Source organism: Mastacembelus armatus, chromosome 17 (assembly GCF_900324485.2).
Source record: "Mastacembelus armatus chromosome 17, fMasArm1.2, whole genome shotgun sequence".
Classification (NCBI taxonomy): domain Eukaryota; kingdom Metazoa; phylum Chordata; class Actinopteri; order Synbranchiformes; family Mastacembelidae; genus Mastacembelus; species Mastacembelus armatus.
The window spans coordinates 8,097,426-8,112,574 of NC_046649.1; the positions used below are offsets into that span (position 1 = coordinate 8,097,426).

General features: G+C 38.8%; 1 protein-coding gene across 2 annotated transcripts; it reads left to right on the top strand.

Annotated features, from left to right (window-relative positions):
• The first annotated feature begins 1,555 nt into the window (after positions 1–1,555).
• On the top strand, positions 1,556–13,949 carry LOC113133782 (amyloid beta A4 precursor protein-binding family B member 1-interacting protein-like). Of its 2 annotated transcripts, none has more exons than XM_026312668.1 (13): positions 1,556–1,681; positions 5,001–5,060; positions 6,506–6,593; positions 6,949–7,163; positions 7,257–7,328; positions 7,413–7,572; positions 7,852–7,973; positions 8,085–8,159; positions 8,283–8,426; positions 10,577–10,687; positions 12,372–12,470; positions 12,612–12,696; positions 12,911–13,949. In XM_026312668.1, the coding sequence occupies exons 1-13, from the start codon at positions 1,652–1,654 to the stop codon at positions 13,048–13,050; spliced, it is 1,401 nt and encodes a 466-aa protein (XP_026168453.1). In that variant the 5' UTR covers positions 1,556–1,651; the 3' UTR covers positions 13,051–13,949. The 2 variants fall into 2 exon arrangements, with proteins under 2 accessions (XP_026168453.1, XP_026168454.1); XM_026312669.2 differs by lacking the exon at positions 1,556–1,681 and adding an exon at positions 3,346–3,422.
• The last annotated feature ends 1,200 nt before the right edge of the window (positions 13,950–15,149 follow it).

Consider the following 15,149-nt stretch of genomic DNA (forward strand, 5'->3'; position numbering starts at 1 on the left):
CATTTGGTTATAAATCTCCTGTTTATAAACTGTCACAAGATGAATATGTTGAGCTGGGAATTTTGGATTTTCTCTGTGAATGGTGCGAGGCTGAAAGATTTGTGCACACACATGCACAAACACAGCAGGTGATAGCAGGGCTGTTCTTATAGTCACTAATTTAATCGCTCACGTTAGACCACACAGGTTTCTAAGTGCAGCTACGGAGACTGGTCAAGGTCATTAAGACAAGACAGAACTTTATTTAGGTCTGTTGATTCTCGTTTTACACTAAGAGACTTCACACTGTATTGCCCACACACACACTGCCATCACTATTTATGGTGCTGTTACTGTTTCACTACACACTGCAGCAAAGTATAACTGCAACATCAAACATACATATCGAAACATTCAAAACGTATAATAACTATACAGCAAATATAACGTGCTTTACATTACAGTTTCTCTTGTTGACAGTTTGACTGCAGAGTATTTCCCTCCCTCTCCAGCATTTTAAGATCATCTGAAGATATTTTTAAATTAAAAAAGAACATATAGAGGCTATTTTCTAACATCAAAAAGTTCCAGTGCTGTATATGGAAATAGTTATTGTTCCTTGTAACAAGCTGATAGTTTGACAGAATAAACAGGTGATGTGATAAGTAACATTATTGATGGCTTGATTTCTTTTACATGTCAGGTCAGTAAGGTGAGTGAGGGTGCAAAATAACAGAGCAAACTGCAACACTTGAATGAAATGTAACGATCATGAAAAATATTATTTCAAAAATATCTGTGTGCTGCGAAAAGAAAGAGCCATTATATGTTGTGGAGCACCTCTGTGTCATTTCATAATATTCTTTTGAATTATACTTCTCTGCTGCTGTGACTTTTCATCCCTGCATCCCTAAAGTTTATCTCATGATAGAGCAATATTACAAAGTTTACATCCAGGTGCTTGAATAAAGCAGATGAAACAAGAGGGGAAAACATTCAAGTGCAGTTACAATGCAGTGCCAGGTATGAATAAATACCCTGACATTTTTCAAGGTTCCTGGGAGTTTTTTTTTTTTTTTTTTTTCCCGGATATACCGCAGAAAAATTCAACACTCCTCAGTGTTTAGTTTTGACAGTAAGCAGATCTGTTCCAGATGAGCTTTGGACCACTCTGTGCAAAGAGCACAACCGTAGGCTCCACTAAAATCAGTTCATACAGGAGGTCAAGGTAAGAACCTGAGAGTATTCTTGGTCTCAATGAGGACTCTGAATCAGCTGCTGATGTCTGATTGATGTTTCACTTAGTGCAGTCAAGTGAAAGGTTGCACAGTACTGATGAAATGGATAGACATGGATAGATAGTAAATCAAATATGTCCCAGTAAAGGTCCAGTGAGACAAAATAAATGACAGCATCAGTGCAGCCTGAGGGAAATGAGGACAAGTAGTAATGGTTAGGGCAATGGTTATAGCTGTCGCTGAGCAACACATACATGACACATAATCAGAAACGTAACCTCACGCTGCTTTACCAGAGGAACTGTCAAACCTACTTCCTGATTTCACAGGAAGTTCAGCTAATATCTGCAGAGGTGGTGCAGCCCAGTTCTCACACATCAGTGGTTAGTTATAGACTGACCTATTGGTGCTTTAGCATTTACACACATCTCATTATGCTCCCGTGTGAGAAACAGGCAGAAGAGGTAAGATCACTGAACATTTTTCTAACAAATTCAAGCTGTAACTTAAATGATTAAACCTAGCACTTCTATGTACAACAAATTCTCCCTTCTCTTAGTCCCTTTAAGAGTTAAATAGTTGAACAGTCACATCAGCTTTGTTTACGAATAACACATGTTCTCTCACACCAGCCAATGGATGGCTGTGCAACTAATTAGAAAACAGTAAGAAGCTCTACACCACAAGAAAAGAGAAAACATGTTGGTTTACTGTCAGCAGGCAATGCTTTCTGATCCCTTTCATGCATATAAGGCTCAATAAATCGCTATTTGTACTTAGGCTTTGGCTCGTCCGCCTGTTTGCCTGCCTGTCTGTCTCCTGGCGGCTCCTTGTTCTGTTGATGTGTGAGACCACAGTGGGATACAGCAGCAACAATCAGGCAGGCCGGATAAGAGTGTGGAATTTCTACACATACTGGTTTATAGCACACACTTTGACCAGCACATGCCCAGGACTGCAAATACAGTATCACTGACCCGTACTGCTGATTAATATTGAAACTCGATATGGCTGTATAAATGTGATTTGTTTTAATACATGAGAAAGAAGTTATAGAAACAGAAGTTGGGATTGACTTTCACATGTGAGGCAGAAGTCCTGGGAGGCCCCATAGGTAAAGTTCACTTTCTTGAGCCGAAAGTTTCACTTTCATATGGAAACAATACTTATTCCACTACCATCATCTCCACTCTTCCCTTTTTACCTCATTACAGTTTAAAGGATGGTTTGTTTACTGTTCAGCATAAACACAGAATGAGACTGAACAGCACAAGCAGGCCTGCTCATTAGGCTATATGCTTGTATGTGTATATACTATATGTGGATATATATATATATATATATGTGAAATAACTATATATGAGTTATTGTATGGACAAATATGCATTTTGAATTCCTCCAGCTGCAGCTTTAAAGTATGAAAGATATTTATTTGTTCTGTCATGGATGTCTAGAAATATCAAAACTGCATAAAGATGATAACTGAAAAATTGTCTTCAAACACAGTGCCTATGATCAGTATTGTGATTTGAAAGATTGATCACAATTATATATATATATATATATATATATATATATATATATATATATATATATATATGAAACCATTTTCTTACAGCGTGACTAGCCCACAGAGAAAGGTTAGCTCATTACTGTACGGTCTAGCTACATTCTTAGCACAGCAGGGCATACATGATGAGGACTTAATGGCAACCTGAACATAACGGAGCATTTAGCAGGTAAAGAGCCAGATATTTTTTACTCAGAGGAGGAAGACTTATTATTGGACTGATGTATTAAATTGCATTAGTTCGTACCTAATAAATTGTTTGAGTGCTGTATTTATAGGCTGTTTCTACTGACCAAGAGCAGCAGAACTATAACTTATATCAGGTTTAAAGCTGCTATAATCATTGTACACGATTATCACCCGTCCCCCTTTAGTCTCTCTTTTTTTTTCTCTCCATGTAATGTTGTTGGCCACAGCAAGGACCTGTTTCTGCCAAACACCTGGCCAGCACCAAACAGCATGACAGAAAAATTTTATGTCTGGTGAACATTGAGAAGCATTTAGTGACTAAAGATTTTCCTTCAGGACCTGATAGAGAGTAAAACAGAGCTACATAGTGAATATTGCCCAGGTGGCCAGGAACAACACCAAAAGCATGCCATTGTTGGTTTATGGTTGCCATGTCAACTCAAAAGGTAATAAAATGTCACTGTTGTGTTTATAGCTTGGTTACTGTTGTGCTGTGCTGCGGTGGGCAAACATCAGTTAATATAGTTTTTAAAAGAAAACAGGAAATTAGGACTGGCTTCACAGACCTAAACATGCTGTTTGGACACAGATTTAATTGCATTTATGGTTGGAGCCTTTCCCAACATCCACTGCACAGGAGGCAAACTGAACATTAAAATGTGTGAAGCACTTAATGAAGTACAGCACTTAGCTCTGCAAGGCAACAACAGGAAGACTTGATAAGGTACAGAAAAGCTTAGGAAAAAAAAAAATTACTATCCAAAATGTGATTTCATTCAATACAAGCAAGACGACGTGAGACGGAATATTAAATGAAGACACAGATACAGCATATGTGATACATGAAGTATATCATGTCACAGTCAGACTAAAATAAAGTCACTGAAAAAATGCTGTATGCTGTGTGCACATTTTACCACTGATACTGCTGCTACACTTGTTGTTCCATCTGTGTATTTTTATTGTCTCTAGTCTCTTTGCATGCTACTGCAGCTGCTATTGATAACCGCACATAGCACCAATGAGATGGAAAGAAACATTCATCAGTTTGCTTTCTCAGTTTCTCCACATGCAAGATGAACTTTGAGCCTGAAGCTGGCAGCGTCCTACCTCTGTGTGGGAAACCCCAGATGCAAATTGTTGCTAGTTGATAATCTTTGATGTCATTCGAGCATTTTATCATGTATTACCAATTGCAAATTCTAAGAATGTTGGATACAATGTTTGATACTTCATCTTGATCTTTCACCATATTATAATTCACAGAATCCGTTACTTACATAGCACCTACAGCAAACCATTTCAAAATAATTGTCAAACAAAATTATAGTGGATTTTCCTAAGATGTTTTCAGGAGAGAACTCCCACTGTTCAGCGTTCATCCAGTATTTCGTGTGGAGCCCGTCGGCACAAAGTTACCACATAATCTCTTTTTTAGCTGCGACTTAAGTGAAATTATTTCTGCATGGTAGACTGGATGAAAATTGGATAAAATGGGAAATCCTAAAAGACCTTCAATAGAGCACGGTCTGAGCCACTTTAATGCACAGTTTATGGAAGATGGTATTTGCTGGATATGATTAAAGACAACTATGACTTCACAACCAGAGCAATATGGAAACCATTTTAACCTGCCACACACGGCTGTCACTTTGCATATTCACAGTAATGACACTGCATTCCAGCACTTCTGGCTTTAAACATATTTAGACACAGAATTTTTTTGTTTTCCTGTTGAGTGATCAAGCACAAACAAGCACATAGTTCATGTTTTTTTATGTGACAGACAGTTCTAAACTATGTAAATGTGCATGTAAGGGTGCTGCCACAAAATGCCATCTGTCATGCAGGTTTTTCAATATAGTTCATTTTAAGTTTTCCTTGATGCATGACAAAAAGAAATGGCCAGAAGAAACAGAATTTAAAGCAAACTCGAAATAGTTTTCAGTTTGTAATTCCTTTGTGCATTTCTTTATGTCCTGCACTGCTTGCAAAATATTATTGTCTTGATTTACTATTCCCAGATGGATGACATAGATGCCATGTTCAGTCACCTGCTCGGCGAGATGGATCATCTATCTCAGGTGAGTTCTCAGGACCATAAGTTATCAGGATTTACTGGATTTTCTGGAAACCACCAATGTCTGTATCAAATATGGCAATGCTTGTAGCTTATACACCAGAGCTTAAAAACCATTGAGTATGTTCCATAATAAAATCATTGGTTTAATCTGAAACTGTGAGATGCACATCAAGACTGTAAATATGACATTTTTTCAAACCATGAGCACGTTGAGCTGAAACTGTTAAACTCAATGTTGAAATTCCTTTTTGAGAGGAAGAACAAGTTGTAGATGTAGAGCACTATGGACATTATCATAAAGCCTTTATTTTCAGACTAAGCATCAGGTAGAACAAAGTAAGGCAGCAGTGAGATGTGAAATCACTGCGTCCTGATCGTAGCATGGGCGATTGCTGCTGATTCCCTAAAGCACACCTAAGCCGACTGTCATATGACTGCAGCTCATCAAGAAAAACATTACATACTTCTGATGCAACCTTACACTGAGGCCAGTTCATTACTGCCCATTTCATCTCTCTCTGTAACTAAATGTGTGCAGCCCTAAGAATGGGATCAATCTCTAACATTACATCAGACATACCACAAAAAGACTCTATATGTCACTTTGGCATTTATCCTCCTGGAAAGCCATTACAGTGACAAACTCCACTCCTCACAGACTATGAGTCCCAGAGTTCAGGAAAAGCACTGTGATTAAAGAAATGTTCCTCCCTGAGTCTCAGAAATAAAAGAATGTGAAGTAATTACAACTTATTGCTTTGATTGGGTCCATCCTCTCTGCTTTATTGCCTTGGAGCCAGAAGACAAAGAGTGATTTTTTTAGCCCTGACTGAAGGAGCATGGGGGTGTCATTTAAGCAGCAGCTCCAGCATGACGACATGTGTTAAACTGCATGCTGGTGGGCATCACTCTGTCTACAGCTTGGCCGTCTGCCCACCTTGTTTATAGAATATGACCCTTTGGGGAGTCTGTTAATAATTAAAGTCTTATAGTTTTAGTTTAGTTTTGAATATCGCTTTGTCATCATCAGAGTTTGATTCTTTCACTGGGTTTAGCAGAGACAATGGAAATGTTAGTGTTGTTTATTTGGTCCAGAAGTTCAATTTGTGAGATTGCAACATTACATTTTTGACGAATCTGTTTTCCCTAATGAACTGACAAGTGATTTATTGTCTGTGCAAAGGACAAAGTGTTTATAATTATTGGTACAGCTTGAAAACAGAGCAGCATAAAGCACAGGCAAACAAAGGCTGTGATAAATAATCACAGTGCGGAACAGTTCAAGGACACGTTGGGTTTTGGGGCTGCTCCACAAGTGTTATCTGAAACAAGAAAAACTGTATGATATGTATCTTAGAACATTAAATGAAATTATATTCTCTGAGGATCCCGAGTAGGGCCGGGGGACGTGAGGTTTCATCACTAATTTCCCATCACAATCCACAGAGTTTAACGCAGACAGCAGACCCACCAGAAGCAGATCCTGACTCACCCAAACAGCACACCTTCTCCATTGGCTTCACAGACCTGAACGGTGAGTGCTCATTCAGATGATGATGTTCCTACTCAAAACAACAGTGTTAGTTAAAGCTGTACTTCCCAGAATCACAATCATAAGAATTTATATAATATATCTCATGATATGATCAGGAGGATGAAAAGCAAACACTGAGGCTGATTTCACTGGAATAACATTTGATAACAGCAAAACCCTGTTTCCTGTAAAACCCTGGGCAGCTTATTGAAATTATTTGAATTCCATGTGGAAATGGCAGACTCAGACCTGGACTCTCAGCGTGATAGTACAGAGTGACAGTCCAGGGTCTGAAATGGTGGAAAGCCTTTTCCTCTTAGTTTGCCTACAACTGCCCACATCTCCTTCCTTACAGAATCTCTAAATGAACTGGAGGACCAGGACCTGGATGCTCTGGTGGCTGACCTGGGATCTAAAACAACAACACAAGAATTTTCCACTTACCAGGAGACTGATGGCCTCACAGACAATCAGATTGCACCACCACCTGTCATACCCCAAGGATCCGAGGCAGCAGCTGCTCCTTCTCAACCACCAAAACCCGCTGTATCATCCACAGAGCTGCAGACGGTAACTCAAAGTTTGCTACTGATCACGAAAATAAAGATGTAATTTGCTGCACAAGAAAACATACATGATTCCCCCTCGATATGACATTTGCAGAGGCAACCTCAGACAAAGGAAGACAAAATTAAACTGGCTCTGGAAAAGCTGAAAGAAGCCAAAGTGAGGAAGGTAAAGTCAACTGATTTATAAGAAACACTCCCCTGATTCCAAAATTGTAAATGCACAGTTAACCAAACTTTCTGCCTCTTCCAGCTGATAGTAAAGATGTTGTTGAGTGACGGCAGCTCCAAGACTCTGATGGTGGAGGAGAGCCAGACGGTGCGAGACGTTCTGGACAAGCTGTTTGAGAAGACACACTGTGACCGCAGCATCGACTGGAGCCTGTGCGAGACCAATCCTGAGCTGCAGATTGGTAAAATTAATACACACACACACACACACACACACACCCTCACACACACACACACACACACACGCACACGCACATATATATATGTACATGTTCCTGCATTCAGATCATATGCAGGCAATCATTGGTGTGTGCACGTATATCACATGCAAGTCGACACAGATGCACACATGTTTCAATGCTGAAGACTGCTGCACACTTTGAGAGGAGCTCAGGGGGCTTGTGGCTATTGTTTGCTTGGTTTGTCTTTTTTTTTTTTTTTTTTTTTTTTTTTTTTTTTAGAAAGAGGCTTTGAGGACCATGAATACTTAGTGGAGCCGCTGTCTGCATGGACTCGCCACAGTGAAAACCAAATCTACTTTGTGTCAAAACCTCAGAAATACGTGATGTTCACAGACCCACAGGTGAGTATGAGCAGGAAACTGTGTATGTATTTTCCTAATGCCACAGTTCGATCACATGGTTTAACAGTCAGTCAGTAAACAGAACTTTTTTTTTTTTTTCTCGCCTTAAAGTTATTTTATATGTGGAAGAAGAAGAGGGAGTGTTTGAATGGGATTAATGAGCATACCAAACAACTTTTAATCAAGGTGAGTTACCCATCATCACCCGAAATAATACAAACACAGGTTATTGGCTGCCATTTTCAAACAGGAAAAAAATATCCACCCTGCGTTGGTCTCATTTGTCATCTTTCTCCTCTGACCCCGCAGGAGCATTTTGGGGGTTCTGCTCTGATTGTCCCTGACCTTGAGGGCATGCTGTACCTAAAGGAAGATGGGAAAAAGGTTTGGAAACCTCGCTACTTCATGCTCAGAGCCTCTGGCATCTACTACGTACCAAAAGGAAAAACAAAGGTATGACAAATTAAATTTAGATCAATACATCATAATTTAGTTTAAATGCCTGCTTTTTTATGATGCACTGTTGATACAGGTAGGTGTCATGTTTAGCACCCTGCGTTGAGGGTAAACTACAGTGATCACAGTGAAAATGGTCAGTCACATGTTATGATTCATGAAGTGACTTTTGACATAACAGAAAACAGGCAGGCTGACCTGCCTTAAGTGCATCTTACATCTTATTTATGTTTCACTTACAGCCTAAACCATAAGAGCCAGGGAAATGGTTCACTAGGTGGAAAAGATGTTCTGGTAATTTTCAGATGACATTTCTGTTCAAATGACTACAGTCATACATATTCCTTCAGATGCTTTGCTTCAAATGGCCTAATAGCTCAGCATTTTGAGAAACACATGTTAAATTTTGCCAAGAATCAGATGAGAAGATGTTAAGATTACACGCTACATATAAAACTACAGTCAGTTAGCATGAAACACTGGAAACAGAGGGAGGCTGGCTCTGTCCAAAAGTCAAACGAAACTCACTTACTACCTTAAAACTCATTTATTAACACAAAGCATCAATATGACAAATTAGGGATTTAGCTACAAGATGTTTTTTCCTGCTTAGCTATGCTAAGAATTAGTCCCATGCATGACTCCCCATAAAACCACCACTTACCAGTTTTAGATCAAATAAGCAAAAATAAAGTGCTAATAGTAGGATTGCTGATTGTTGATCCTCTTTGTGGACTTTGTGTTAAGATAACTGGCTAATCAAACAGGACAGACTGTGAGGGAGATGATCTTTACTGACAAGAAGTCAACATGTGGAACTTGCACAATGTCCAGTTTCTGGTTTAAAATGCTTCTGAGTATATTTGTATATTCACACTGCCAGATTTTTCATGCAGAATATTCACAACTGTGTAACTGAGAAGAAAAGAAAAACTGGGAAAGAGGTTATAGCACAATCCTTAAACAAAGAGAGAGTTTTTTTCTTTGTGTGCATGAAGTCTAATGATGGATTGTATTTGAGTGCTCAAGCATAGCAGTGGGAGAAAGGAAGAGCCAGAGAAATGAAGATAGACAGTGTGAATTGAGGCCTTGCCGCTGTTAAAGAGAAACATGTCGTTCTGTCACTGAGAAGAAGCAGAAAAACACCGCCGGTGCAGACTGACTCCAAAATATCATCCAAGAGGAAAAAATACATGCAAAGGGGAAACTGTGCAAGGCAGATGTGCAAATGGCAAACATAAGAAAGCAGCAGAAATCATCTGAGGGACACGTGGATGAAGCAGAGGATGACCTGGAAGGGATAGTTCATTAGGAAAGAGAAATGCAGCAGGAAAAACACATTAAGAAGAGTCATGTAGATTAGTATGATGAAGTGAAAATAATGGTGCTGTCATGCAGGTAGAGCTGAAGAAATGATCATAGACGGAATAGAGATAAAGGTTAAGTCAGGAAAGACCAAATAAAGAGAAAGTGCAAGTAGTCATCCGCTGTGGGTCACCACCACTTCCAGGAAGTTAAACTTTCTAATTTTGTCATAGGTGAGGTTTAAAGTATGAACATCAAGTGTGCCTGCTTAAAATGAAATGATGGCTTAGGTAGAAAAACACACACTTTTTCCTGAAGTGGAGCTTGATGGTGGACTTTCTTTAAAGATGAACTGAAGACAAATGGCTGGGAGGGGACTTCTTTACATTTAAGTTTGATCACACTAAATACTTTCCATAAAAATAAGACTAGGAGAAAGTATTTGTCTGCACATGCTGAAAAACAAACAGAGCTTCATGGCAAAACACCCCCCAGCATTTAGACTGTTCTAAATAATAAAAAACCTTTTAACTCTGCTCTGGATTTGCAGTTTATAACTTTAAAAACTGTTTAAGAAGTGTATTGCCAGGTCGTCCATATACATTACATACTATATGTATATGGCCAAACATATGTGTTGATTTTGCTGTGATGACAACATGTAATTTTTTTTCCTTTGTTGTTGTCAAGCAACCAAGAAGAGTTTTGCTCTGCACATCAGTATAAACTGAGGCTTAGAGTGGAACAGTATCATGTATATAAACACAGCCAGTATTCAGCAACACATATGGTCCACATTTCTGTCTGTTACAGTGTGATAATATGTTTTTTCTCTCTTCTAGTCTTCCAGTGATCTGGCCTGCTTTGTCCATTTTGAAAACGTCAACATCTACACCAGCAACAACTACAGACAGAAATACAAAGCTCCCACCAACTTTGGCTTCGTGCTAAAAGTAAGATCAACAATTATCTATCCTCAAAACTTCACAGAGGATTCACGGAGAATTCTGGCATTATGATGGCGGTATGGTGTGCAGAGAGAGAAAAGGGCGCAGGAGAAAAATAAACAAAAAGAAGAAGAATAGTCAACAAAACAAAAGCGAACTGACTTTCCTAATCACTCTTCCTTAAACATGTATCACATTTTGATCTAGGCCAGAAGCTGGCCTGAACACAAAGTTGAAAAAAGTGTCTGCTTGTGGTTGTGTATGTGTGTGCTATTCAAAGAGCATGTGGGAGTGTATCTTGAGGTCACTGGGCTCTGTGCTGTAGAAATGACTCTTATTCCTAACAGGGAAGCATGAAGCTCTCAGAGGTTGACCTCATGCATTTTTTTTTTGTGTTTTAAACAGTCCATAGTTGTACCTGCAGGTTGCATTTGACGGTATTTTGAGTGGAAGAGCATCCACAGAGAACAAGGCTGCATCTGATGAAAGCCAGACTCTGCAAACTGCACCCCTGCACTGCAACTGTAACACATAAAAGCCCAGACAGAAAAAAGGTGTTAGTAATGTTGTTGGAAATGCTAAGTAAGTCATGCTGTGGGGAAGTACAATACTAAAAACCAACAAACCTCTACTGGTTCTTATCTGGGTGAAATGTGGCAGCGTCAAATAGATACTTATCAACTGTGAGAATCAGAAGAAAACTTCAAATAAATACAGTGTTATGTCTGTAGAAGGGGCAGCTCAGGGGTTTGGTGGTTAGCACTGTTGACTCACAGTAAGAAGGGTCATGGTTTGAAACCCAGCAGGGGCCTTTCTGTGTGGAGTCTGCATGTTCTCCCTGTGCTTGTGTGGGTTTTCTCCAGGTACTCTGGTTTCCTCCCACAGTCCAAAAACATGTATGTCAGGTTGATTGGTGACTCTAAATTGCCCATAGGAGTGAGTGTGAGTGTGTGAGGTTGTTTGTCTCTATGTGGCCCTGTGATGGACTGGTGACATGTCCAGGGTGGACCCCTGCCTTTCACCCAGAGAGAGCTGGGATAGGCTCCAGCTGATCCCTGTGACCCTAAATAGGAATAAGTGGGTATGGATGTAAGCAATAATTGTGTTGTTCATCTTCATTATAGTCACATCTAGTATTTTCAGTTTTGGTCCATTTGTTGTAAAAGTTTATTAAAAAAAAAAGTTTCCAACGAACTCATCATCTTTAGTCCTGTTTTTAACAGTTACATTAGTGGTATCTGTGCTTCATCCGCCACAGTGCAAAAACAGCTTGGTACGACCTGCCCTCTGCTGGCTCTTATGTGCATTACAGCTACATATAGAGCAGAAACAGCTTTTGTATTTAAATGGCCATTCAACTAATTTTAGACATTAAACTCAGGGGTTAACAGTGGTAATGCATTGTTTCTGCAAGTGCTTCACCAAGTTAAAGAAAATAATACTGATGATCTCATAATGATTTCATCAGATATCTGTGTCTGATTATAATGGAAAGCCTGTGTTACACACCTGTTACAAATTAAGATGTGGGCATTTATCTTTGAGGCAGGGAGGACCAAGAGTTACTTCTAACACTAAAAGTCACAATATCTCAGCCAGTCAGCTTTAACCAATCTGTGTTTAAATGACAAAAATTCCTCTATTGCCATTTTGAAACCATTGTTCTCCTGACCTGCTCTTTTTTTGCCAGCATCCACACATCCAGAAAGAGTCACACTACATCAAGTTCCTGTGCTGTGACAATGAACACATACTGTTGCTGTGGGTCACCGCCATCAGAATAGCCAAGGTCAGGCCCAACACTGTCAATAATAACATAATTCACTTTAATGTTAGCAGTGATGCTGGAAATGAAATTGCACGATAATTTTGTGTCATTTTGAAATTTGGAAATGTTAAGGACAAAAGTACTGACTCTGTGTGTATTCAGTATGGGACTGTGCTGTATAAGAACTACCAGGCTGCGGTAAAAAGAGTGTCCACTCTGCAAATTCTCAACTCTGTTGCGCTTAAAGGTAAATCTACATTTCTAAAAGAGAGCAGGTATATGAAAAAATATTTTGAATATCTTAGACTTTGAATTAACTTTGTATAGAAAAGCTAAAGCATTCAGCTTATGTGTTTAGTTTATGTGAAAAGCAAAAGCGGTTAAAATGTAGTTGTATTTATTTCTTGCTGAGTATTTAAACCCTTAACCTCACATCTCTGAATTCTCATTTACCTTGACAGACAGTTCCAACAGTCTTGGTGCTCAGGCCAACTCACTGTCAGGTCCATCTCTACCCAAAGCCACAAATGTTGAGGACTATCCATATGAGCCACCACCTGACTTCATCCCTCCTCCTCCACCTGGGTACACAAACGTTTAAGACACATCTTCACCATGTTCTATCAGGATTAACATCAGGTGGAATGGGCTTAGCCAATTTAGCCTCTCACATCCATGCATCTGGTACAATGTGCAAACCGGAGCAAAGAATCATGAGAAATATGAGTAAAGCAATTATATGCAGATGACATGTTACATGTCTATGATCAAAAGAACATATTTTATCTCTTCATAAATGTAGAATGACATTTATTTGTTCTGGATAAAATTTGTTGCAGATTTTTCTCCTGTTCCAACAGTTATGTTACACAAAATGCACAGTTTGCGGTTTCAATGGGCTGTTTATTACAAAAAGACTGTACATAAATTTCAATGAACACATCATATGTACAAACTGAGAGGAGAAGACAAATATTGGATTCTGCTTCCATGAACATTTAAGTTATGGATCTTTTTTTTTTTTTTTTTTTTTCCATGTTTGATCATAAGAAAACACACATCAAAGAAAGGCGCCTTGACCTGTGATGCCCTGAAATGCTAGACGTTAAGTGGTAAACATTACAAAGTTTTGCACGTCAGTGGTTGTCGCATGATTTCTATGAAAAAAAGTATAAATAAATGCTTTACATACAAACTGCGAGTGAACCTTCCTCAGCAGTCTGAGACATAAGGACAAGTTGAATGCAAAGCTAGAAATATGTTAGATAGAAAAAAGTCATTTTCTCACAAAAATTACCTCAAGATGGAAAAATACAATCAAGAATGGGTAGAAGTGGCAAATCATTCACTGTAATGACATTTAGATGGTTTTCATGCACAGAGGCTCAATGAAAACTGTTGATTTTACCTCATTGTCTAGTTTTCTAGTTTGTGTAGAAACCTGAAAATGTTACCTGTAGATCCCCTTCAAAATAAAAGCTCATGATCAATGCCCATTAATTCCAATGTACATGTGGTTACTTTTGTTTACGTGACTTGTTACAAACATATATTCTGAAATAAGCATTTGACAGCGAATTTTACTTGCACCGACAATCACTTTGTAAGAGCAGGCATCTTAATTTGCAAAAGTAGTAGAAATCAAAAAAAAGTTTTCATATTAGCACTGTTGTTAGGACGTCAGGATCGTGATTCATTACTTCACTGCATCTTCCAGGTGTCATTCATATGTAGCATAGACTCCAACCAAAAAAAAAAAAAAAAAGAAAAAAAAAGAAAGTACATTACTGCTGAGTCACCTACATTCGCTATAATGTAGAAATGATTGGAAATTACAATCAAAATGATTAATGCTCTTCTGGAAAGAAATAAGGAGAGAGGAATCATTTGTTACATTTCTATGTAGAGCAGTCTTGTCTTGAGGTTGTTTGTGTTGGTGATTATGGTTATTGAGCACCAATGTAAAGCACCACACCATCAACCACTGAAAGGACAGACGACAGGTCTATAGGTTAGCTGATACATCTGGATAGGAACTCTTGTTTTAACTCAAAGCCAAGGTGGAAAATCATAAAGTCATCACAGTTGTTGACGAATAATCAGTGCAGCTATTCCAACATAACAGAAAAACAACATGAAAACATACAAGTTAGTTCGTCCTCTGCTTCAGATCTTGAAGCAAGAACCACCTCAGAGCTCTGCTACAGTAGCTGGACAGCATCACCAGATACAGTGACAAAGACCAAAATGCCATACTGCAGCCTGGACTTACAAGGAAAGTAAATGTTTATAACATGGCCCCTTTGCCTAGATAAAGTTAAAATGGCACTGTGAGCGATGAATACATTTAATATTCAAGTAAAAATAAACACATAAAATAATAATTAAAAAAAAAAAAAAAAATCCAATCTTGACATCACCTCCATTGACGCAGATGGAAACTCACAGGTGAAACACTAACTGACAAATGTACTGTACTGGCAGCTTCTCACGTTACAGTTTATATACAGGTTAGAGAGCGGAAAGAAACTCCACCGGAAAGAAGTAAGGGTTTTATATTTTTGTAATGCATTCTATACACTCACTTCACCCTTTTAAACAGCATCTCCACTGACAGCGCATAGTAAATACACAACTCCAGGTTGTTGTTTTTTTTGTTCCCTCATTAAACATCTTGTGATTTGGAAAATGTCCTAAAGC